This window comes from Rhinatrema bivittatum, chromosome 5 (assembly GCF_901001135.1).
Source record: "Rhinatrema bivittatum chromosome 5, aRhiBiv1.1, whole genome shotgun sequence".
NCBI lineage: Eukaryota > Metazoa > Chordata > Amphibia > Gymnophiona > Rhinatrematidae > Rhinatrema > Rhinatrema bivittatum.
This window is the reverse complement of record NC_042619.1, coordinates 334,951,346-334,978,345: the sequence shown is the minus strand read 5'-3', so window position 1 is coordinate 334,978,345 and position 27,000 is coordinate 334,951,346. Positions and strand designations below refer to the sequence as shown.

The 27,000-nt window shown below is 46.2% G+C and overlaps 1 protein-coding gene across 3 annotated transcripts in view; it reads right to left on the bottom strand.

The window, feature by feature from the left end:
* LOC115092943 (small serum protein 2-like) overlaps nt 1-26,593 on the bottom strand; it is a 142,142-nt gene extending 115,549 nt beyond the window's left edge. For all 3 annotated transcript variants that reach the window (XR_003857122.1, XM_029604439.1, XM_029604438.1), the window contains exon 1: nt 26,353-26,593. Coding sequence is in view for 2 of the 3 variants with exons in the window: in XM_029604439.1 (XP_029460299.1) it covers nt 26,353-26,484 (132 nt within the window). In the remaining variant the exon portion in view is untranslated. The remainder of the gene's footprint in view (nt 1-26,352) is intronic.
* Between the last annotated feature and the right edge of the window lie 407 nt (nt 26,594-27,000).

The window sequence follows — 27,000 nt, the reverse complement described above, 5'->3', positions numbered from 1 at the left end:
AGAAACCTTGGGGAACTCCTTGATAGGAGTGGACGGGGTGGGATTCTTTATAATTTATTCTAAGTTTGTAGTGCCTGTTGTTGAGGAAGGATTTGAACCAGTTGAGAGCAGGTCCTGTGATGCCGATTTCCACCAGACGGTTGATGAGGATTGAATGATTTACTGTGTCGAACGCTGCTGAAATGTCGAGAAGAGCCAGAAGGTAGGATTGGCCTTTGTCGAGACCCATCAGAATTTTGTCTGTTAACGAGAGTAAGAGTGATTCTGTGTTTAAGCGTTTCTGGAAGCTGAATTGAGAGGGGTAAAGAATGTTATGGGAGTCAAGGTAATCTATGAGTCGGTTGTTGACCAGTTTTTCCATTAGCTTGGTGATAAATGGCAAGTTGGCAATGGGGCGGAAGTTTGCCGGGATGGCTGGATCCAAGTTTGGTTTTTTTAGTAAGGGTTTTAGTGAAGCGGTTTTTAATGACTCCGGGACCGAACCTTGCGTGAGGGAGCAATTTATGATGTCAGTCAGGGGTTTGGCTATGGTGTTAGGGATGGTAAGTAAGAGTTTGGTAGGTATTTGGTCTGTTGGATGTGACGAAGGCTTCATTTTCTTGATTATAGATTCGATCTCCAGTGAGGAAGTGAGTTCAAAAGATTCTAGAATCGGTTTATGGGTGGCTGGGGAAGGGATTAGGGCAGGGGGAAGCTGGGTGTTTGATGAGGTCAAAGTTGTGAGTAAGTTCTTGATTTTGTTGTCGAAGAATAAGGCCAATTCCGTAGATTTGTTTTGGGCTTCTTCTTCTGGGATGATCGGAGGGACCGGAGTGGTGAGGGATGCTACATATGAAAAAAGAGTCTTAGGGTCGTACATAAAGCTATGAAGTTTTTTGGCGTAAAAATCTCTCTTCGTACTTAGAATGGTGATCCTGTAAAGGTTCATAGCAGTTTTATAAGCTGCCTGGGAGGATGGAGAGGGGTCCTTATGCCAGCGTTGTTCTTTATGTTGCAGGTCTTGTTTGAGCTTTTTCAATTCTGTAGAGAACCAAGGTTTTTTGTTGGGACGGGCTGGATTGATTTCTTTAGACACCATGGGGCAGATTTTATTTGCTACTGAGCGAGTAATGTTTAGCCACGAAGTCATAGCAGTGTTGGCGTTGGAGAGGTCTAGTTTAGTAAGGTCCTTGGAGATGCTGGTGCTAAGGGCATCCAAGGAGCAGGGTTTTCTGAACTGTATCGTAGATTTGGGGATGGAGGGAGTCGGTTTTTTCCTTATTGCTAATTCTGTGGAAATCAGCGAGTGATCTGACCAGGGGATGGGGGTACAGGTGGGGGGGGGGGGGGGGGGGGCGGGGGTAGTGGGTGAGATGGATTCATTTATGAATAAGAGATCCAGCATGTGGCCTGCTTTGTAGGTGGGTTTGTTTATGATTTGTTTAAATTCCATGGCCTGGAAAGATGATAGGAGGGCTTCACAGTTGGAGGTGGGCGAAGGGGAGTCAACATGGATGTTGAAGTCTCCTAAAATGATAGCTGGGGAGTTCGTATTGATGTGTTTGGCTATGATTTCAATGAGAGGAGAAGGGTTAGATTCTAGGAGCCCCGGTGGGGCGTATATTAAACAAATTTGTAACTGATTGGATTTGGATTTGAATAATCCAATTTCTAGTTTGGTCATCGATTTAATGGCTTGGTGGAATAGTCTCAGTTCTTTTTATGCGGCTAGCAAAATTCCTCCCCCTCTTTTCTTAAGTCTAGGAAGAGAGAAGATGTCGTAGAGTTGAATTGGTAATTGGTTAATTAAAGCTGTATCTGTGGTTTGCAGCCATGTTTCGGTTATGGCACAAATATCAGGTTGGGTGTCCAAGAGGTGGTCGTTGAGCAAGTGTGATTTTTTTGAGAGGGATTGGGAGTTGAGAAGAGTTAGGGTGATTAATGAGAGACCCAGGAATTGGGTTAGAGGAGAGATCATGATGGGAATCAGTGATCTCTTTGTGCGTTGAGTGCTGTGCGTGGGTAGCTTGTTTCTGTTAAAGAATGGGAGTGAAATAATGGGGATGGGGTAAGTTTGTAACATGTTGACTGTTGGAGTGAAATTGGATGATTTCTGGAGGGGATGGGTGCGAGGAGATTGTTGGTAGAGATGAGTGCTGGCTGGTTGTTGGAAGAGATGAGTGCTTGATGATTGTTGGAAGGGATGAATTCTGGATGAGTGCTGGAAGATTGCTGGATGATTGCTGGAAGAAAAGGTTGCTGAGTGTGGTTAGAAGAGCGTGAAGCAATGTGGTAAGTCTGGGAGGGTCCTGTATTCAAAGAGGTTGACGGATCCCCAAGATTGGCAAGGTGCCTCTCAAAGGGTGCGGTAGACTCACCGTTGGATTTAGGAGGAAGAAAATGGCTTAATTCTGTTCAATGATTCAGCGATGCTCTTCGGGGCTGCACGAAGGGGCACACAAAGGGGCAGGCCCCTTTGTTGCGCACCTTTGGTGCACGACGCCCGGCGCGTGGCGCCTGGGAGCGTGCAGGTGAGTTAAATCTTGTGCGGTCGCGCTGGGTTGATGTCACCGGTGCGACTAGGCTATGATTGGGAGGCGTCGGTTCTTGGAAGGAGGAGTGGGTGACGGCGAAAGAATCTCCCACGTGGTCGGCGCAGGTGCCCACAGAGGTCGGTGGTCGGCGCGGGGGCCCACGGAGGTAGGGCAAGAGTAAAGGGCCTTACCCCGATGGTCTCAAGCGCCGGCTGCGCAGGCCTCTCTCCCAGCTACTACTTGTGATCCGGGAGTTCCTCCTTCGGGTCCTGCGGCGAAAAGGGCAGTGGGAGCGTGCAGGTGAGTTAAATCTTGTGCGGTCATGCTGGGTTGATGTCACCGGTGCGACTAGGCTGTGATTGGGAGGCGTCGGTCCTTGGAAGGAGGAGCGGGTGACGGCGAAAGAATCTCCCACGTGGTCGGCGCAGGTGCCTACGGAGGTTGGCGGTTGGCGCGGGTGCCCACGGAGGTAGGGCGAGAGTAAAGGGCCTTACCCCAATGGGCTCAAGCGCTGGCTGTGAGGGCCTCTCTCCCAGCTCCTACTCGTGATCCGGGTGTTTCCTCCTTCGGGTCCTGCAGCGATAGATAGTGATAGTGATAGAGCCATGGATTTACTTACCATTATCCCCTTCCAATCATTAATTCAAATTTTAGCATGTTATGATCACTATTGCCAAGTGGCCCCACCACCATTACCTCTCTCACCAAATACTGTTCTCCACTAAGAATTAGATCTAAGGGACAAGATGGCCGCCTACTAAGACCCATGCAAGAGTCTCTCTCCTCGGTTTTCCTTCAAATTCTTTGAATTTCCTCAAGTGAAATGCCCCACACCAAGTGGAAAGCTAGATTAAGGGAGAATACAACCAGCTCTCCCTTACCTGGCCTGGCTCAACCGTGGATTGAAGAGTTCTTCGTGGCGTGCCAGCTCCAACTCCTGTAATGATAGCCGCCGCGACGGTAGACGCGGAGCGGAAGTCTCTGTTGCTGGCCCTCGAGATCTCTCTAACAGGCAGATACAGTACAGTGCGCTGCGGCAGAGCGCACTGTTAACCCGCATTTGGACGCGCGTTTTCGACGCGCTAGCTTTACCCCTTATTCAATAAGGGGTAATAGGGTGTCGAAAACGCGCGTCCAACCCCCCCCCCCGAAACGACTAGCGCCCGCAACATGCAAATGCATGTTGATGGCCCTATTAGTTATTCCCGCGTGATACAGAAAACAAAATGTGCAGCAAAGCCACACATTTTACTTTCAGAAATTAGCGCCTACCCAAAGGTAGGCATTAATTTCTGCCGGCACCGGGAAAGTGCACAGAAAAGCAGTAAAAACTGCTTTTCTGAGCACCCTCTGACTTAATATCATGGCGATATTAAGTCAGAGGTCCCAAAAGTTAAAAATAATTTAAAAAAAAAAAATTAAAAATCTGCCTGAGGCTCAAGGGTTGAAAACCCGGTGTCCGGTTTCTGAACCTGTGGCTGTCAGCGGGTTTGAGAACCAATGTCGGCAAAATTGAGCGTCGGCTGTCAAACCCGCTGACAGCCGCTGCTCCTGTCAAAAAAGAGGTGCTAGGGACGCGCTAGTGTCCCTAGCACTTCTTTTTACCGCGGGCCCTAATTTGAATAATTTTTTTTTCTGAATCGCGCGCACAGGAGAGTGACCTGTGCGCACGCCGGGAGAGTGTGCACTCGCCCGCTCTCCCGCGATTTTTACTGTATCGGCCTGTAAGTCTGGCAGCACCAACCACACCATTTCCTCTATGGTATAGCCCCATGACCGTGTTGGATTGACCGGAGGAACTGCATGAAGTCCCGAACACTTTGGGTATTCGACTGGAAGAGGCCAAGTTCCTTATTCTGTGTAATATGAGAGAGGAGGTCGCAGCCGAGGCACATCGGGTGCCCATGATGGAAGACCCTGCTGCTGCTGTTACTTTTTTCCTGGCCTTGGTAAAGGCCACTCTCGATGGCTCAGGTGGAGTCATGCCTGGAGAAGAGGTCATCAAGGCCCAGGCTGGTAAATTCAATCTTTTAAGACCCACCATGATAATGCTGGACACTCTTTGGAACGCATTGGTTAACTTGGAAGCATCGATCGCTGGGTTAACCTAGGTAGTTATGGACACTAATAAATGCCTCCAGGATAGTTCTAATAAAATATTGGTGCAAGAGTGAAAGATATTGATACTGGAGTCTCATTTGGATAAAATGGAAAAGGTACAGCAAAAATTAGTACAATTTGAAATAATTTCTTCTAAGAAGATCGAGAATATTGAGAATGGAATGTATTCACTTAATTTGAGAGTTCTTAATTTTCCTATTGTAAAGAAAATTGCTCCGATAGAATTTTTCTGGAAATACATCTCTCAGACTCTTAAGGTTCTAAGTTCATTAATGCCTGTACTAACTAAGGCATACTTTTTACCTCAAGTTCAAACTGATATAGAGATGATATACTCCTGGAATTGTCACTAGACTTAACTAATTTCTTTCAAGATTCCTTGGATTGCAGCAGGATTTCAGACAATATAAAAAGGATTTGAAAACATGGCTGTATACACAGGCCTTCACACATAAGGTAGGAGACTCTTAGGGCAGATACCTTTTACTTTTTTCCTACTTATTATTTTATGGTTTTATTTTGTATTCTTAACCCTTTTACATTTCCTGTTTTATGTTTTTTAGTTGCTTTTATATTGATACTGTATTAGTTTTGTAGCGCTTATCTGGTATATTTTAATATTTTATTTTATTATTATGAATTTCTGTATCTCACATTTCATATTTTTCAATTTGTAAAACTTTGTGATGGTATTACTAAACGACAGTATAGAAAAGCTGTCAAATAAATAAATAACAATGGAGATTAAACATCGGGGAACCTTATTGGCGACTTTCACTTTTCCTGCAGATTGTGATATTGCCCTGTGTTTTTTCCTGCGTAATCGATCATTGCTGTTTAATGGTCAGAAGCTGTGGATGTACCCTGATTTAACCAGGGTCACACAACTTTGCCGTAAGAAGTTTCTTGCTTTGCATCCAGAGGTTATAACTAAAGGGGTTCAATTCATGCTTCGTTATCCGTGTAAATGTTCTGTGAAAATTAACAATGTTAATTACCTTTTTTTTGAGCCATCTCAACTAAGGGTTCTTCTTGACTCTCTACCCTGAATGTGCTGGCTAAGTTAGCATATGGCTTTTTCTCAGTATTTCCTTTTTCTTGATTTCCTGTTCCCGCTCCTTTCATGTCCCCTTTCTTTTTTTCCTTTATATTATAAGAGGTAGAAGCATTTTTGCTTTCATCCTTTGCCATCTTGTATGATGAGTAAATGATATTTCCTATTTCTGTATATCCTATTATTCTGTGCAAGAGATTCTTGTATGTATATTTTGAAATTGAATAATAAAAAAAAAGAATTAGATCTAAAATAGCTTACTCTCTCATCAGTTCCTGAACCAATTGCTCCATAAAGCTGTCATGTATTCCATCTAGGAACTTTATCTCTCTAGCATATCCTGATGTTACATTTACCCAGTCAATATTGGGGTAATTGAAATCTCCCATTATTACTGCACTACCAATTTGGTTAGCTTCCCTAATTTCTCTTAGCATTTCATCATCCGTCTCATCATTTTGGCCAGATGGACAGTAGAATATTCCTATCGCTATACTCTTCCCTAATACACATGGGATTTCTACCCATAAAGATTTGATTGCATTTAGTCTCTTGCAGGATCCTTATCCTGTTGGACTCTATGCCATCCCCGACATAAAGCACCCCCTACCACCATCACCACCAAGTTGCTCCTCCCTATTATTGCAATATAGTTTGTAACCTGGTATGGCACTATCCCATTGGTTATCCTGCTTCCACCATGCCTCTGAGATGCCACTGCATTGCACTCTAACTCTCCCATCTTACTTCTGGCATTGGCATACAACGTGAGTTTTTTGTTTGTCTTAACAGCATGCTTTTCAGTTGACAGGGATAGTTTGGAATCTTTTAGCTCAGATGATTCTTTACTTACAGATACATGGACTACTTTTGCTTTTATTGGAACTTCTCTGTTGGGATGCCCTAACTCTCCTGCTTCATTAGTATGCTTCGAAGATATCTTCCTCTGAACTGCTGCGTGACTGCTGCGTGACTGTCAGCTTTCCCCCTTGTTCTAGTTTAAAAGTCGCTCTATCTCCTTCTTAAAGGATAGCTCCAGAAGCCTGGTTCCACCCTGGTTAAGGTGGAGCCCAACCCTTCAGAAAAGACCCCCCCTTTCCCAAAAGGTTCCCAAGTTCCTTACAAAACGTAATCCCTCTTCCTTGCACCATCATCTAGAATCTGATCTCTGCACTGAGTGCCAGCAGACTAAGGGAACATTGGGACACAATTTTTGCCTCTGACCGGCTGTTAAAACATTTTGTGATAAAATTCATCGATATCTGACGTCTTTGCTAGGTCAGTCTGTAAGTCTCACTCCCGAGAGTGCCCTCTTTGATATGGATGCCTCTTTTAAATCTAAAGGGAAAAATGCGAATCTCTTTGGTAGAAAAGCTTGTCTGATAGGAAAGAAGTCCATCCTCCTGATGTCAACTTCCTTTTGGCAATGGAGGAAAAGACTGCAAGGGTTAATGCAGATGGAAAATCAGACAACAGTACGTTCTTTTAAAAGTGAGTTAAAATTTCTTCGGCTATGGGACCCGCATTTACAGCGGCTTTTCCCTAGGGCTAGGAGTGACCCAATCAACTATTCATAAGTATGAGTACTGCTACTGGTCTCCTTTTGTGGCAGTTCTGGCTATTGTTCCCCCCTTTAATGCATTCAATGATATCTGGAGGGAGGGGGAATGGGAAGGCGGGTTGAGAAAAATTGTACATTCTATGATTTTATTTTATGATGCAGTGCCTTATTTGGTTTGTCTTTATGTAAAGGAGTGCCTTGCTAAGCGTATTTCGAATATATCGGGAAGGGGGGGTGAAAAATGTTCTATGTGATTCTAAACTGTGTTTAGGCCTGGCTTGATATGCAACAGAACCCATTGTATGTCAAGAGTTCTAATAAACAGTTTTAAACATAAATCTAGCATGGTGACAAATTTCTTTGAGGTTCATATTTGCAGAGCTGGTGAGTAGGTAAATAATTAGCTAGGTAGCTTTATCCAGATATTAAGCAGGACTTTTCTGAATAATTGTAGGACAGCCTTACCAACATAACATTAGCCAGACAACGCTGAATATCAGTGCTGAGCTGACTAGCTAAAGTTTTTCTGTGTCCTGGAAGTCCCTCTAGCCCTACTTCTTTATGCGGGTAAATTTTGTGCAAGCAATGCCAAAGTTAGCTGGACAAATCTTTTGAATATGGGGAGGAAGTGACATCATCAGTGAAGATGGCAGCCTAACCCCTGAGCTCCCAGTGTCGCACATTTAATCTGCTCTAATCTGCTGTCAGTGAACCCAATTTTCACCTCATGATGGTGGCTAGTGGCATCGCCGCATCCCCACCAACAACGACATGTCCTCCAAACGCAAAAATATAGACTTTAAGCGCTTTTCTTACTGCAAAGATGGACAGGCCTTGGCAGAGGATCAAGATGAGGAAGCCAGGGAGCTTCAAGATGGCGATACTGCACAGTGCATAGAGGCCGCAGAGAATAGCCCAGATCATATTGACGCTTCGGGCTCTGACATACCGACCGGAACAGAATTTCGTGAGTGATTATCAAACTTAAGAAAGGACATAAAAATGTACCGACAAGAAATGCTAGAGCACATGGCGGAATTACAGGAGGACTTAGCTACAATGGGTAATCGAGTTGACGAGCTGGACACCCGTATAAATCGCCAGACTGAAATATCTAAAACGTTAAAATCTGCATGCACGTTCTTATCAGTTAGTATAGCTGTGTTTAAAAAAAGGATTGGATAAGTTCTTGGAGGAGAAGTCCATTACCTGCTATTAAGTTCACTTAGAGAATAGCCACTGCCATTAGCAATGGTTACATGGAATAGACTTAGTTTTTGGGTACTTGCCAGGTTCTTATGGCCTGGATTGGCCACTGTTGGAAACAGGATGCTGGGCTTGATGGACCCTTTGTCTGACCCAGTATGGCATTTTCTTATGTTCTTATGCAGGAAGATAACCAAGCTATGAAGATAAAATTGGCGGACCTAGAAAACAGGGCGCGGAGAAGCAACCTGTGTTTCAGGGGATTTACTGAGACACCAGGGAACGAAGATTGCAAAGCACGGATCACACGCTTTTGCTAGTTCCTGTTAATAACGCTCGACAGGGCACATCGTGCTCTCCGCACCCCTATCGCCAATCACCACTGCGATATTGTGGTCTGTTTCAGTGATAATTCAACCAAAGAATTGGTGGCATTGACAGCCAGGAAGCAAAGTACCTGGAACTGGGAGAACCAGGAAATCTCCATTTTTGCAGATCTTTCCCAGGCCACTCTCCAGAACAGGCAAGGCTTGAAGGAGGTTACCACATTCTTAAGAGCAGAAAATCTTACATACAGATGGTTACACCTATTTGGACTATCTTTTGCTATCGATGGCATCTCATAAAAACTACAATCCCCCGAGGACACTCCTGCAATTCTTTCAGCAAGAGGCTTCACTAGTTCCACTGCACAGAGCAAGATGGCAAAACAGGCCAAAATGAGCGCCGCAATCTCTCAATGGCAGAGAGTGGGAAAATGGAATAGCAGGCTCCTCTGGCATTCAGGAGCTCCACATCTAGCCATGGAACAACTTGAGTCACAGTAAGCAACTTTGGAGGACTAAAGTTATAAAAATGGGTAACCTTATGGCTGCTGCTTCGGATACTTTCTCAACTGATACTGAGTATCAGTTGAGAAACTGATACTTTCTCAACGCAGCTGCTCTCAATCTTGGTTTTTCTACTTCCCAACCTGGAATATGGGATGATGACACATTAGCTATACAGCACTATTATCTCTTAGTATATACGAGCGATGCTGGGGCTCCACTTCGCAGATGATGTCAGCTCCTCCCAGGAAAGGTGTTATGAGGGTCTGCGAGGAGGAATATGCAGACCAGACACACTTAGGGGGGAAAAAGGAAATTTTGGGTTGGGGTTATGCTACCTGTCTGTTTTCCTACTTAATAGTGTGTTTACAGTATATCCTAACTTTTCTCATCTGTGCTAGCAGCGAGGTGGCAAGTGCGACCAACATTTTCTCAATTTGGTCCCTCTCAAACGGCCCATTGTATGGAAACTTAGCCATGACTTTAATTCTCTCAAAACCCTTAGCGACACATGCCCTTGAACAGCCTGATATCAGGGATGTGCTTTAATATATATCAACTACCATTAAGGTCACCATTTCGTATAACCTCCCTTAACGCTAAGGGGCTCAACTCACCATACAAGAGAAGCAAACTATTTTGAGAACTAAGACTGAATGAATCCGAGGTTGTTTTCACACATGAAACGCACTTGCCTCGCCGCTATGAACATTTGCTTAAGTTTCCCAAATACCCACAACAATTCTTTTCCCCATGTAATAAGTTTGCAAAATAGAAAATACACAGGGGTTTGTATTTTAATTTCTAAGGACTTTATATGTGAATGCACCCTATGTATTGCCGACCCACTAGGAAGGTACTTGTTACTATGCTTATTGGTTAATGGGGTACTATATACCCTTATTGTTGTGTCTGTCGCTGTCCGACGTCTCTGCTCACCTTACCTCGTTGACGACTCCCTTCGGGGTTGATGGAAGGCTAGCTGCTGCAGCGTCTCCAGGCCGTCCTCCTCCAGCATTCCCGGACCGGCTCGATGCTGCAAGCCGCCATGTTGACCAGATGTGTAAGAGCACGCGCGCGCGGCCCGACTGATGTACCAGCATTGGCGTGAATCCTCAGGGGCATCCCCCTGAGATGACGTCACCAGCTCCAGATATTTAAGGTCTCAGTTTTCGCTAACAAGACCAGTTAGCAAGGGTTTGCTTCCTCCTGGTCGCTGCGGATGGGATTCGCTCTCCGCAACCCTAGCTACTCTGCCTCCTCAGACTTCACTAGAGGTACCCGCTCCTCGGGGGCCTCGCTCTCTCTTTTTCTTTTCAGGTCGCAGTCTGGAACCGGTACTCGCTCCTCGAGGGCCCACGTCCTGGACTTGCTCCTGAATACCACTTCTGCTAAGAAGTCATCGCTGTTTACAACATTGTAAGTTTCCTTCTATCTCTCAGAGCTTTCCCTGGGTCCAGGTACTTGCTCCTTGAGGGCCTAATGTATACCATCTCCTGGGCTGCCTTAAGAGACTATTGTGTGAGTGTTACCATCAAGGACTTGTTCCAGAACTCTGCATATACTGCCTACTCACTTTCTTAGTTTCTCTACAGCTCAGCCACCCTGGGATCACTGTTTCATTACCTAAGGGACTACAGCCCAACCAGGCGCTTCCAGCTCACTACTGCCACCTCTGGTGGTTTACTATATTGTCTAATAAAAGAACTAGTGTGTGTCTATCTCCTACACTAAGCCTGACCAGTGGTCCCTCTCGGGATTTCCCCCGAGAGCGTGGTCACCTGCCACTGGTCCAAGGATCCACCCACAACTATTCTAAATAACTATAGATTGCTAAATTCCAGCTTTAACAACAGAGCTTTCTGACAGATTGCTAACTCCCAACTTTCTCTACAGAGCTTTGTTCACAGATTCACATCAGATTGCTAACTCCTCACGGAGAACTCTGACAGATTGCTAACTCCTCACGGAGAACACTGACACTTATCAATATCTATGCTCCCAACAAGGAGCAGGCTGTTTTTTTTCAACAGCTACAACCTCTTATATTAACACATAGTGTTGGGGCTCTAATCCTGGGAGGGGATTTTAATGTTGCTATATCCCCCAATCTCGATATGTCGAGGGGTACCTACACTCTAGACAAATCGCACTCAACTGCCCTGAAAACTCTTGTGGAAGACTTGCAGTTAGTTGATATCTGGCGACTATGCTACCCCAAATCTAGATCTTATACTTTTTAATCTGCATCACATAACCTTTACACTAGAATAGACTACTTTTTTTAGACAAATTGTTAACTCATAATATTAGAAAAGTAGACATAGGTATTATTTCCTCATCTGACCATGCCCTATCTCTATAGATATTCTGTTTAATCACTACGATAGCAGGAAAAAATTTTGGCGCCTTAATGACTCCCTTCTAGAAGATACAGCATATGTTAAAACAGTTACTCTCACCATACAGGACTTTTTTTAATGAATAATGAGCATTCTGTTATATCCCCGGTTACAGTCTGGGACTGCTTTAAGGCCTTTGCTCGCGGACTATTCATTTCCCGATCCTCCTTTTTGAAACACCAGGAAGTAGCAACCTGTACTACGATTCACCAAAAAATCCAACTTCTTTCACATCAACACTCCACAAGCAGCTCAAAAACAATCTTTGCCCAGCTGATCAAGGGTAGGGAGGAAATGCAATGCATAGAGGCCTCTAGAATTGCTTACCAGGCCTCTAGAATTGCTTACCAGGAGAAAAAGCAGGCAAACTCTTAGCGAATAAATTAAAAACAATCACTTCCCAAAACTATATTTTAAAGATTAGAGATACTGCAGGTCATATTCTCACCACCAATACAGAGATCAGGTCCCAATTCTTATCATTTTACCAATCCTTATACAGTGATGACACCTCAATCAGCACAGCGGCGATAGAGAATTATTTGAATGCAGTCCCCTTGCCATAAATATCTGAGGCTATGAGTGAATCCATGGACGGCAAAATTACCACCCCAGAGATACTTACTGCCATAAAAAACTTAAAGGTTGGCAAGACCCCAGGCCCTGATGGACTAACAGCAAAATATTATAAGCACTTTGCACCTGTAATAGTAGCCCATCTTCAAAAGGTCTTTAGCTATTTGCGCGAAGGAGGCTCTTTACTACCAGACTCCCACATGGCAGGCTTCACCGTTATAGCCAAACCCAGCTGCGACCCCTCAATATGTGGCTCATAGAGACCAATATCTTTTATTTATTTGAAACTTTTATATACTGACAACCGTTTGCACATCGTATCGGTTTACAGATAACTTAAAAACTATGATAGTGTAACTATCATTTAGGCATGGCCTTTATAGGGAACAATTAACAATTTTACATAAGAACAAGGTAGTTAAATATTGGAATATATAAAATAAATTACGAAGGTACAGAATACACGGGATATTGGTTATAGCAAATAATATAAAATACTATGTACAAGGTTGTGTTAAAAGGATTAGAAGGGGTAACAGGATAAGAGGGATGAAGGGAAAAGGTAGGAGGGGGGGAAGGAGAGGGAGGAGGGTGAAGAGGTAAGGAGGGGTAAAAAGAATGAGAGGGGGTAAAAGGATAAGAGGGATAAAGGGATAAGGCAAGAGGGGGGAGGGAGGAGGGTAAAGAGGTTGACAGGGATGGTCATAGGTCTTGGTCTTGATAAACCAAGACCTAAAAATACTATCTAAAATACTGGCGGACCGTCTCAGTTGCTTCATTTCTCAAATCATTCATCAAGATCAAGCAGGAATATTATATGGTGGGCTCACAAGAACCATATCCTGACCCGCTTACTAGCAATATATGCCGAAAAGGCATTCAATATGGTCCATTGGCCATTCCTTTTCACAACCCTAAATAAAATGGGATTCGGGACCCACTTCCGGAACAGGCTGAGTTCTCTTTATCATAATCCTAAAGCTTGTTTAAAAATAAATGGCAGGTACTCACACACTTTTGAAGTGAAAAGGGGCACTAGACAGGGTTGCCCACTCTCGCCTATGCTTTTTGCCATTTTTCTAGAGCCCTTAGCGATAACCATAAGAAATAATCCCATTATACTCGGCTTTCAGATAGGTCCCCATTCATTCAAGATATCAATGTTTGCAGATGATATCCTCTTCACGATCAGTAACCCCCATGACTCTCTATTAGCAATTGAAGCTAACTTAGCTTCCTTCAGTGCCGCTTCCAGATTTAAAATCAACTGGGAAAAGTTGGAGCTCCTCAACATATCTTGCGACTCCCACTTAGTTTCTGTTATGCACGTGGACCCTTGGGCTGGCTAGCATGTATGGAGGATTCACTGAAGGAAGGCCTGCAGTGATGCACATAGCTGGGAGGAGGTACTGAACCAGGAGACCGGACAGGATCTTCACCTTTACTAGCCCACATTCCCCGCAGGTTGAGCCTTTGGGTGCTGGGGCCAGCAGGACTTAGGTGAGGGTCTCCTGGCAAGGAAGAATCCGTAAGACAGTCCAAGTTGAGGCAGGCTGAAGACTGGAGAGTTTGAGAATGAGCCAGAGGTCCGGGCAGGCAGCTGAGATCCAAGACGAGATGGCAGGCGGAAGACAGACAGAGCCAGAAGACAAGTAGAGATCAGGACGGGCAGCAGACGAAGGTTACCAGAAGCCAGGCCAAGGTCAAACCGAGGAATCAATCAAGCACAAACTTGATCAAGGAGCAGGAGCAGAGCTGGAGAAGGCAGGAGGGAAGGAACACAGGAATGGAGCTGGAAGAGGCAGGTTGGCAGGAACGGAGCTGGAAGAGGCAGATAGGCAAGAACGGAGCTGACAGGTAGGCAGGAATGGAGCTGGAACAGGCAGGCAAGAACAACAGCAACTAGCACTCGCAGAGTAGACCTGTTGCCAAGGCAAGGCAGGAAGGACAGGAGGAGCCTGCTGATGTGGGATTTGGGGTCGGGCTGAGGTTTCATGTCGCGGCCCCTTTAAACCCCGATGTGCTCTGCGCGCGCGCCTAGGGGGTGGGACCGTCCGATGCACCTGGTAGCATCCTCCTCGTGGAGAGGATGCCGAAAGTAGGCCCCGACACGGAGCAAGTCACTGCGGAGCAGGCCTCGTTGCTGGGGACGAGCCTGAAGGTAAGGGGAAGCCTGGCTGAGGCCGACCGCGGCCGGGAATCCCAACAGTACCCCCCTCTTACATCCCCTCCCCAGGGGTCTGGGCTTGCTGGGATTATTATGGTGGAATTGGCGAAGAAGAGATTTGTCTAGAATGTTGGAGGCAGGCTCCCACGTGTTCTCTTCTGGCCCAAAGCCCTCCCAAGAGATCAAGTATTTCCAGCAGCGGTGATAGAAGCGGATATCAAGGATATCTTGTTCCTGGTAGATCACGTCCACGACCGCAGCTGTATTCTCGGGCTCAGGTGGCTTATGGTGAAACTTCGAAAGTACCACTGGCTTGAGCAGTGAAACAAGGAACCATTGTGTATTTGGAGATTCGAGGGTAGCTGTAGGCGATAGGACACTGTGCCTACACGTTCAGAGATGACAAACGGTCCAATGTATTTGGGAGCCATACGCACTGAAGGAACTCTGAGGCTGATATGGCAGGTGCTTACCCATACTCGATCTCCAGGGCGAAAAGTGGGAGCCTTGCGCTGATGTTTATTTGCTGCTTTCTTTGCGGCATCAGTGGCTCGCCTCAGGTTAACTTGCGTGGTGTCCCAGAGCGAATGAAGTTGCTTGGCGGTGAGCTGGGCTGCAGGAGAATGCACCGTCAGAGGAAGCGGCAAAGGTGGCTTTGGCTGTTTCCTGAAGACCAGTTGGAATGGAGAGACCCCAGTGGCAGAATGAACATGGTGATTGTAGGAGAACTCCGCCCAAGGTATCAAAGCCACCCAGTCGTCTTGTTTATCCCCAATGAAGGAGCATAGAAAGGTTTTTAGAGACCAGTTGGTTCACTCAGCTTGTCTGTTCCCTTGTGGGTGGTACGCCGTCGTGAAATCCAACTGAATGCCAAACTTCCTGCAAAGCGCTCTCCAAAATTTGGCGGTAAACTGTGATCTGCGATCAGAGGCTATCTGTAGAGGTAATCTATGTAATTGAAAGATGTGTTCCGTAAAGAGCTGTGCAAGTTCAGGTGCGGTAGTAAGTTTTGCGAGTGCCACGAAGTAGGCCATTTTAGAGAATCTATCTATTGTGACCCAAATGACTTGCTTTCCCTTGGATGGTGATAAATCAACAATAAAGTCCATGGATAGGTGAGTCCAGGGCTCCATGGGAATGGGAAGAGGTTACAACAACCTCCATGGGCGCCCAGCAAGGCTTCTTTCTGGCACAGGTAGGGCATGAATCCACGTACACTCTGAAGTCTCTGCAGATGTGTGGCCACAAATAATTGCGGGATAGGAGCTCCAAGGTTCGAGCTCTGTCTGGGTGTCCCACTGTTAAGGAGTCTTAGCCCAAGTGAGGACTCGCTTCCGCAGATGGATGGGCCAAACCGTCTTTCCATCGGTGGCTGCTAGAAGAATCTTAGCCGGGTTAAGGATGTATTGAGGCGTAACAGGTGAATCTTCCACTTTTGTGGTGCGTGAGAGGGCATCTGCCCGAATGTTCTTAGAGGCTGGATGATATCTTAAAGAGAGGTTGAAACGACTAAAGAATAAAGATCATCGTGCTTCCGCAGGTTTAGTCGCTGCACCCGGCACAAATACTCCAAATTTTTATGATTGGTGTACACCACCACTGGATGTTGTAACCCCTCCAACCATTGGTGCCACTCTTCAAAGGCCATCTTAATGGCTAACAGCTCCTTGTCCCCGATGCCATAATTTTCTCAGCGGAGGAAAATCTTTGTGAAAAGTAGGAGCATGGAAGCAATACACCTTTGTCGGAGATTTGGCTGAGGACCACCCCCACAGCTAGATCTGAGGCATCCACCTCCACCACAAATGATCGAGTGGGGTCTGGGTGGTGTAAACAAGGATCTAACAAGAAGGCTTGCTTCATGTCTTGGAAGGCTTTGACAGCTTCAGGTGACCACTCCCTAGCATTGGCGCCCTTCTTAGTTAGGGCTGTGAGTGGGGCTACTCTTCGGGAGTAATGAGGAATGAAGTTCCGGTAAAAGTTTGCAAGCCCCAGAAACCTCTGAAGGGCTTTAATTTCAACCTGCTGGGACCAGTCTCTAATGGCTGAGACCTTCTCGGGGTCCATGTGAAATCCTGTGACGGATAAGATGTACCCTAAAAATGGCAGTGACTCCTGTTCAAAGCGACATTTTTCCAGCTTAGCGTATAAGCGATTCTCTCTAAATCGCTGGAGGACTTGTTGAACGTGCTGACGATGAGTGGTAAGGTCCTTTGAGTATATGAGGACATCATCCAGGTATGTAGCAGATCTTGGAGCACTTCATTCATAAGATTTTGAAAAACTGCTGGTGATTTGCATAATCCAAATGGCATGATGAGATATTCGTAATGTCCATCACGAGTATTGAATGCGGTTTTCCATTCGTTGCCTGGTTTGATCCGCACTAAGTTGTATGCTCCTCTGAGGTCGAGCTTGGTAAAAATCCTAGCGCCTTGCAGGTGGCCTAACATTTCTGGGATCAGCGGCAGGGGATATCTATCCCAACGTGTGATGGTATTAAGTCCCCGGTAATCTATGCAGGGCCTGAGAGAGCTATCTTTCTTTGCGCAAAGAAGAATCCGGCTCCAGCCGGAGAAGTCAAGAAATGGATGAACCCCTTGTCCAAGTTTTCCTGAATATATTTAGACATTGCTTGTGTCTCAAGTAATGATAGCGGGTACACACGACCACAAAGGGGAATTGAACCTGGGAGAAGGTCAATTGCACAATTGAAGGTCCTGTGTTCCGGAAGGAGCTCCCCCTTTTCTTTGGAGAAAACATCAGAGTATTCCATGTACTGTGGAGGCAGCAACAAGGAGGTGGTAGATAAAGGGATACTTGGCTGGGGCAGCTTATGTAAGCAGGTAGTAAAACATTCTGTACTCCATGCCACTATTTGCAGTGTACCCCATGAAATGAGTGGAGAGAGTTTCTGCAGCCATGGTAGTCCCAAGACTATAGGACTATAGTTCTGGAGACCGTATCTCTGAAGGGACAGAGACAGGATGGAAGCAGTCCAGAGAAGGGCGACCAAAAAGGTGGAGGGTCTTCATCGAATGACTTACGAGGAGAGATTGAAGAATCTAAATATGTACACCCTGGAGGAAAGGAGGAGCAGAGGTGATATGATACAGAGTTTCAGATACTTGAAAGGTTTTAATGATCTAAAGACAATGACAAACCTCTTCCATTGGAAAAAAATCAGCAGAACCAGGGGTCACGATTTGAAACTCCAGGGAGGAAGACTCAGAACCAATGTCAGGAAGTATTTCTTCATGGAGAGGGTGGTGGATGCCTGGAACGCCCTTCCGGAGGAAGTGGTGAAGACCAAAACTGTGAAGAACTTCAAAGGGGCGTGGGATAAATACTGTGGATCCATAAAGTCTAAAGGATATGAATGAAGAGAAGAGGCATGGGGGTAGTTTGCGGGAATTACGGCTACTGCCTGGAGATCAATACCCTTATTCAATAAACATACTCACTGTCATTGCAACTCCAGCATTGCTCTATGTTTCAATGGCAAGAGGAAATGTGGAAAAAAAGGTTTTGCATTCACAAAAAAACCAGGGAGTAGCTTGCTTGTTGTGGTGGTTACTACCCCAAACCAAATAAGTCTGATACTTCAATGCATATCCAGCATAGCTCTCTGCTTCAACAGCAGGGGGGAAAGACTGATACTTCACTTTCAGTGTATATCCAGCATAACTCTCTGCTTCAACGGCAGGGGGGGGGGGGGAAGAGGAAAAGAGGATTTATATTCAGGCAACAACCAACAGGGAATGATTTACATAGTCTGGGCAAACAAATAATTATGGGAGTAGCTTGATTGTTACAGCGGTTACTACCCTGAATCAATTAAGCCTGATACTTCACTGGGAATACATATCCAGCGCAACGCGCTGCTTCAACGGCAGGAGGAATAAAGAAAAGAGGAATTATATTCAGACAAGAACAAGGACTGAATGGCACAGGCTGGGTAAACAAATAAGCATGGGAGTAACTTGCTTATTGCAGCTGTTGCTACCCCTGACCAATTGAGCTGGATGCTTCGCTTGGATGCAGCTCCAGTGCTGCTCTCTACATCGATGGCGGGGGTGTAGGGAAACTGGAACCATGGGGTTGCTGATGGGGGCCAAGAGTAACAGAAAAATATGAGAAAAAAAAAAGTGTGAAAGCTTGCTGGGCAGACTGGATGGGCCGTTTGGTCTTCTTCTGCCGTCATTTCTATGTTTCTATGTTTCTATATAGGATGAATTGATATATCCAAAATGTAAAAGGAGATTTCCTCCTTATGAAGAACCCCAGTGCGGAGGGTCAGCGGGGCGGTTCTATCCGAGATGCGACCAGGCAGAGGAGTCCCGTGGATGGAGGATATCCGTAAGGGCGGTGTATGCGGAAGAGTGGGAAGTTGTAACTGTTGGACTAGATCTGCCAGGATAAAGTTCTCTCCAGCCCCGGCCAAGGTTGGGAAAGAGTTGCCAGAGTATTCCAAAGAGACCGGTACCGTGCATTGGGGAGCAGGATTCGCGCAGCCTAGAATCAGCTCCTAGGAGAAACCTAGGCTTTGGAGTTTTCTGATCGCTCCTTGATTTGAGCCAATATGTGTCCCTCACCTCCGCAGTAAAGGCACAAGCCTAGCGAACGGCACCGTCTCCTCTCTTCAGGAGTGAGTGGGCTGCGGCCGAGCTGCATGGGCTCCTCTCTTCGATTAGACTGAGCCTCAGAGGACGGAGCAAATGGGCGGGAGAAGGACGGAGCCAAGGGCACTGACCTTCGTGTAGGTTTAGTCTCTCGAGACCTTTGCTGTAGTCTGCGATCGATACATCCGGTGAGTTCGAGCAATGCTTCCAGATCATTCAGGAGGTCACAGGCAGCGAGTTCATCCTTGATGCGAGATGACAAGCCCTCCAGATAGATGCTGCGCAGACTGTCCTCCCGCCAACCCAGTTTGGAGGTCAGGGAGCAGAATTCGACCTCGTAGTCAACCAAAGGTTGCGGGCCTTGTCACAGGTGAAGGATTTCGGTTGCTGCGGTAGACTGTCGTGCTGGTTCATCAAATACCTGTTTGAAAGTGTGAATGAACTGTTGAAGGTTCCCGAGCAAGGAATTGCCCCACTCTCAAAGTGGGGAGGCCCATGCCAGGCTCTGCCGTACAACATAGACATTATGTAAGTAGTCTTTACCTGGTTGGTTGGTAATTGTACCAACTGTAGGGCAAACCTCATGAAGCAGTGGTTCAAGAAACCATGACACTGCTTAACATCCCCCGCATACCGGGGTGGTGCTGGCAAGTGCATCGAAGCAGCTGGACCAGGAGCTGGAGCAGGAGCTGGAGGCAGAGCAGCAGTTGGTGGTGTGGAATCCAGGCGGTTAGCCAAGTGCTCGACCATGGCCACCAGGAGGTCCAAGCAATGTTATTGCTGTTGTAAGCGCTGGGCTAGACCAGGGATGGCCTGGAGGCTGGACAAGTCTGCCGGGTCCATGGCCTTGGCAAACTGTTATGCACTTGGACCCTTGGGCCGGCTAGCGTGTATGGAGGATTCACTAAAGGAAGGCCTGCAATGATGCACGTAGCCGGGAGGCAGTACTGAACCAGGAGACCGGACAGGACCTTCACCTTTACCAGCCCACGTTCCCCGCAGGTTGAGCCCTTGGGTACCGGGGCTGGCAAGCGAGGGTCTCCTGGCAAGGAGGAATCCATAAGAAAGTCCAAGTTGAGGCAGGCTGAAGACTGGAGAGGCCAAGAATGAACCAGAGGTCCGGGCAGGCAGCTGAGATGCAAGACGAGATGGCAGGCCAGAAGTCAGGGCAGGTGGAAGACAGATGGAGCCAGAAGACAAGCAGAGATCAGGATGGGCAGCAGACGAAGGTTACCAGAAGCCAGGCCGAGGTCAAACTGAGGAATCAATCAAGCAGGAACTGGATCAAGGAGAAGGAGCAGAGCTGGAGAAGGCAGGAGGGCAGGAACACAGGAACGGACCTGGAACAGGTAGGTTGGCAGGAATGGAGCTGGAACAGGCAGGTAGGCAGGAACGGAGCTGGAACGGAGCTGGAACAGGCAGGCAGGAATGGAGCTGGAACAACAGCAACTAGCACTCGCAGAGTAGACCTGTTGCCAAGGCAAGGCAGGAAGGACAGGAGGAGCCTTATATAGGCCCTAGCTGCTGACGTGGGATTTGGGGCCGGGCTGAGGTTTCCCACCGCGGCCCCTTTAAATCCCGACGTGCTGTGCACGTGCGCGCCTAGGGGGTGGGACCGTCCGATGCAGCCGGTGACATCCTCCTTGTGGAGAGGCCACCGAAGGTTGGCCCCGACACGGAGCGAAACGCTGCGGAGCAGGCCGTATTGCTGGGATGAGCCCGATGGTAAGGGGAATCCCAGCCCTGGCCAACTGTGTCCAGGAATCACAACAGTTTCCTACTTACAATTGCACCATCCGTTTAAATGGGTGCAGCATAAACTCATATACTTGGGCATCTATACTGGCAGTCACCTGGAGGACCTTTACTCTCTTTACACCCCATTACTTAAGAAGGTGGGCCAGGACTTGGACAAATGGGCTAGGCTCACGTTAACTTGGCAAGGAAGGATCTCAACAATAAAAATGAATGTCCTACCAGATTCCTTTATTTATTCCAAAAGCTCATGGTAGCGATCCCCAGTATAGTCCTGCGTAATTGGCAAAAGAAACTTTTTAGGTTCATTTGGAAAAATAGACCTCCAAGGCTTGCACGTGCTACATTGTATTGGCCAAAAGCTGAAGGGAGTCTAGGGATACCTAATCTACAATGGTACTACACGGCTGCCCAGATACGTCCGATCATTGATTGGCACAACTCTAAACTAATTAAGCAATGGGTCCAGATAGAACAATTTCACGCCCAAGACATGCCATTACAAGTTCTTCCCTGGCAACCTTAGCAATCTTGGCGCCAATGCCCTAACTTAGCTCCCATTACTCGTCACAGCCTGAATATATGGACTGCCTGGAAATACCATTTACTAGGCCTGGCGTCCTATTTCCAATCCACCTCTCTATTTCACAACCAGCTATTTGCTCCCTGCCTACCCCTTTCAGCTTTCAAATTGTGGAAGGACAGAGGGATATGTCGGCTTGAACAAATATCCATGCACGGCAAGATACTAACCTTTCATGAACTACAGGTTAAATTCTCACTCCCCCAATCTGAATTCCTTCCTTATCTCCAGATAAACACTTTCTTTCTGAATTGCAGGTGAATTCTCTTATCTCCCCAAATAGATCCCTATTCAAAGGGTATTGCTCTCAGACTTATAATATGAAAGGATTGATTTCTAAAATCTATACATTACTGAATGTATGACCAAAGAGAAAGCCCGCCCACATAACTGCGTGGGAACAAGATTTGGGACCAACAATTAGGGCAGATAACTGGCTTTCTATCTTTCAGTCCATTAAGAAAGCATCCATATCCTGACCTCTACACTGTTAGAGAATGGGTATACATTATTATATAGGTGGTATTATACTCCGGTACGGATGCATAAGTTTTGACCCTCTATAAGTGACCAATGTTGGCGGGGCTGCTCTGTTCAAGGAACTTTCTTGCATATGTGGTGGGACTGCTCGCCTATCTGCTCACCATAAAACATCAAAAGCTCGACCGTTTTCACTCTGTATGGGAACCTTACTTGAGTTGGAGGCAGTCTAATACGTGAAGCTGCTTAGATTATACTAAGTTCCTAATTAACTTTCCTCTGGGCTGCTGGCCTTATATAATTGCATTGTTTGTTGATACTAGTTTTAGGGATGTATTTCTGTTCAGCTACTTATGGCTAGGAAAACTGATCAGGCAGAGGGAGGGCGGGGGTGGGTGGGAAGGGTGGAAAGGAAGGGAGGGTGGAAATCTATACATAAACTTGAAAGAGATGGACAAAACACACAAATTATTGTAACAGTTTATTGGTTCAAATTTTGCACTTGAGATGTCTGTTACAATGTGGTTTTCGAAAGCTCCAATGAAAACTACCAATTTTAAAAAAAATCTTTTGAATATGGACCTCTTTATATTTTTGTTTGGCCTCTCTAACCAAAGACATAAAATGTCATTGCAAGGCAGAGTGTCATTGCCTGTACAAATTAGGCTTATTCTGTTGTCTTTTGTGCTTGTATGTTTTATTTTGATTGTTGTAACTTTCAATGTATTTATTTAGTAATTTTAAGGAATCTGCTTTGTGCTTACTGGAAAGAAATATGGAATAACAGATGAAATTAAATAAATAAGTTTATTCCTCGCTTTGGAGTCCTAGCTGCTCTCTTAATGGAGTTTACAAAGAAGGAGCATACCAACAAAGCCAAGTGGACTACAGCACGCAATCAAGCATTCATAAGTCTGAAAGGGGCATTATGCATAACACCAGTCCTCCTCAGTACTGACTTCAACAAGGACTTGGCAGCATTCCTCATACAGTAAGGAGAGTACAGATGAACAATATAGGGTATTGTGCCGGAGGTGGACCCTTGGGCTGAAGGCGGAGTGGGCTGAAGAACGGAGTGGGCTGAAGAACGGAGGCCGGCTGGCACTTCTCCAATACCAGCCCTCATTCCTTGCGGGTTGAGCCTTTGGGTACTGGGGCCAGCTGGACTTAGGTGGGCCTCCGTATGTCGTCGCTGGTGGAAAAACAGAGAGGTCAGCCCAGAGACAGCAACAGTGGAGTGGAGAAGTCTCTACTGGACGAGGCGGAGTCCCAGAGACCCGAGCGCCAATAGAACCAAAGTCAGACAGGGGGTGCCCGAGCAAGAACAGGCCAAAGCCTGAATAGGCCAAGTCCAGGACGTAGACTGAAGAGGTGTCATAGAGCAAGCTGGAGTCAGGGCCGGCGGTAATCAAGAAACGGTGGCAAGACAAGGCTGAGGTCTGGTCGAGGAGAGAGTCAATAGCATAGTCAGGCAATGCAGAGGTCCGGGCTTGGAGAGAGTCAACAGCGTAGTCTCAGCAATGCAGAGGTCCAGGCTTGGAGAGAGTCAATAGCATAGTCAGGCAATGCAGAGGTCCGGGCTTGGAGAGAGTTAATGGCGTAGTCAGGCGATGCAGAGGTCATGTCCGAGAAAGCAATCCGAGGAGAGGTTAGGAATCAGGAACACAGGAATGAAGGGGAACAGGAACTTACAAGGATCAGAAACCAGGAATGCAGGAGGATCACCAGGAGGCAACAAGTACACAACCAGCAAGGAGACCTGTTGCAAAGGTAATCATTGGAAGCCGAGCCCGGCCTTAAGTACCAGAGCTCCGGTGATGTCATCATCCAGGGCGTAGCCAAGTTCCCGCCGCGGGCCCTTCATAAGAGTCAGAGATGCGCGCACGCCCAGGGAGGGGCGCAGTGCTGGACGGCAGCGTCTCTCCATGGGCCACGCGGAGAGGCCTGACGCGGAGCACTGTAATTGGTAGCTGAAGCTGAGGCTCCAGGGTCGGCCCGAGGATGGAGCCGGCATCCCACTGCCGCCAGGGATGAGGAACCAGGCACTGGATTAGCCAGAGAGAGGTGAGGGGCCGAGCCGCGGTTCTGCAGCGGCCGGCACTCATAACATAGGATCTATATTCAAAAGCCATTTAGACGGATAACATAATAATTATCCATCTAAATAACTTACCTGGCTATATTCAGCTTTTATCTGAATTAGCTGGAGCAGTTAGTGGCGGTCCAGAGGCTTAACTGGGAAGAGTTTAGTTAGCCAATTAAGTTAACCAGTTAACTCCAATATTCAGTTAGCTGGATGACTTAGCCAGCTAAGTCTGGTTGAGTCAAAGAGCTGTTCTAAAGGTAGCCACCTATAGTTAGCTGGCTAACTAATTAAGATAGCCGGAGGTATTCAATAGTGTAACTGCACTGTTGAATATGCATTCAAAATAATTTGCTATCTGGACTGTGTCTGAATATAGACTTCTTGGTGTTCTACCTCATTAAGAAATTGTCAATGCACGAACAAGTCTACTCTATCATAGAACAAGAGTGCTTGGTTATTAATGGGCCGATACAGTAAAATGTGCGGGAGAGCTGGTGCTCCGAGGCGAGCGTCCGCTCTCCGACGCGTGCCCAGGCCACTGTCTTGAGAGCGCGATTTTGTATTCAAATGAGAGCCTGTGGTAATAAGGAGGCACTAGGGTCACTAGCGCATCCTTAGCGCCTCCTTATTGGCAGAAACAGCGGCTGTCAGCAGTTTGACAGCCGATGCTTAATTTTACCGGCATCATTTGTCGAAACCCGCTGACAGCCACGGGTTCAGAAAATGGACGCCGGCAAAATTGAGTGTCTGTCTTCCAGCCCGTGAGCCGCGGGCTGATTTTTTTTTTTTAACGATTTTTAAATTATTTTTAATTTTTGTGGCCTCCGACTAAATATCGCTATGATATTAAGTCGGAGGGTGTACAGAAAAGCAATTTTTTCTACTTTTCTGTACACTTTCCTGGTGCCGGCCGAAATTTAACCCCTGCCTTTGGGCAGGCATTAATTTCTGAAAGTAAAATGTGCAGCTTGATTGCACATTTTACTTTCTGTATGGCGCGGGAATAATAGGCTCATCAACATGCATTTGCATGTTGCAGGCGCTATTAGTTTTTGGGGGGTTGGACACTCGTTTTCCTCACGCTATTACTCCTTACTGTATAAGGGGTAATAATAGCGTGTCGAAAACACGCATCCAGACGGGGACTAACGGTGCGCTCGGCCGAGCGCACTGTTCTGTATTGGCCTGTAAGTGAGCAATAGTCTGTCTCTGATGCTACTGTTAAATTAGCCAGTTCACCCTGATGATGGACCAAGAGTCCCTAAAATGGATGCACCAAATGAAGAATACTAACAGATTATGAGATGGTGCCTTTTGTTACAACAACACTAGTTCAAGATACAGTATTGACCAGGGCATATTTGCTGTCTCAATCCAGAGCAGAGTAAATCCCTGCTTTGGGAATGGATCCTCTTCAGGACAGGGGAAGAGTATGTGATGGGTTATTCATACCCCATACCAGTCCTCATAGGGATACAGGGGGCAAGCAGATGTAAGAACAACCCAGGGATAAAAGAGGAGGAATAAAGCTGGATTGGTCACAAAGCACTGGGAGAAAAGACCAGGAAAATTAGCAAGAGTGTTCTTAAGTGGAGTTCTGGGCGATGGCGTGACCAATCTCCAGTCCTGCCTGGAGGAGCCTTAGAAAACCAGGGAATAGGAAACAGGAGGAGCAAGGAAGTGGTAGGAGGATGGATGAACCCCCAGTGTAAGAGGAGCTTGGCTGCTTGGGACTCGGACTAGAGGATTAGTCCTATCTGAGCACTGAGTAATCAAGGCTTGCCTGGTGTATAAGGACTCCAAGGAAACTAGGTATTACTTTGTTTTGTATTGCAGTGCACAATAAAGGCTAGAGGCTTACAAAAACAGCTGGCTGGTAGTGTTCCCTGAGCAGGGTAGCCCAACCTGCAGCATCCCCTTACTCGAAGCTTCAAAACATTGCTCAGAAGAATTTCAAACATTAATGGGCAGGAGAAGGAAAAAAAAAATCCATACTAGAAATATCTTTTATAAAAAGCAGTTTAAGACTTTTGCCCAAAATCTAAGAATTGGGTAATAGTTGCACAGTGGGGTTTTTTTTTTTTTTTTTACAGAAGCTGTTGTGTGCATGATTGTTTTTACTATGGAATCTTTTACCTTCTAGATCTTATAGGAACTTAAATCTTTGAACAGATGATATGCAAGCTCAAAATTATGCAGATTTGCTTTTTGCACTTTTTTGTCCTACTTTTGTATAAAACTTAAATCTTGCCCTTAATATAATGATCCATTTAGATAAACTCTGTTCCAGAAACTGTGCCTATCCCTTTGAAGAGGAATGGGACTCTCTGGGAAGCATTAGGCCTCTATTCCTGCTGTAGGAATGATATAAAGCACCATCCCCTGTCCTATGGTACCTGCACATGCCGAGACATGCAAAGCGAGATCCACAGTCTGATATCCTCATTTCCCATTTGTCTGCATGTCACATGCGTTTCCAGCAAATACGGTCTCTTGGCCTGCCTGTGAAACACAGGTCCTCTAAGCATGGGACATGGAAGACGACACTTGGCAATCACTTTGAAGAATGTTCAAAAAGCTTTGTAGTGTTCTTTCATCTCACCTCCTCCTGTACTACATCGAAGGGACTTATCTACACTGCTGCCTTCATAATGGGTAGAATTTCTAACAACTACAGAACACATGTAACCAAGCAACAGAAAGAACATCAACTCTGTTTTCTACAAAGCAACTGAGAATTTCCAGAGATGAACATTCCACAATAATCAAAACAGGCATCCAGGAAGTATCTAAGACATTGAGGCCTGTCACCAAAAAATGTAATGCTGAACCATATACTTCTGGTCTGAATATAGATGGGTAGTCTCCTTCTGCTTATATCATATATACCGAAGGCTGATGTGTATTAGGAAGTATCAACAGGACGATCTTCTAAGTCACCTCTTTTGGGATGGGACTTCACATTTCTCTCTTCTCTCAGAGATGAGGCAGATTGCTGGTGTACCATTACCCACTTTATTTACATTTACCAGCATACATTTTAC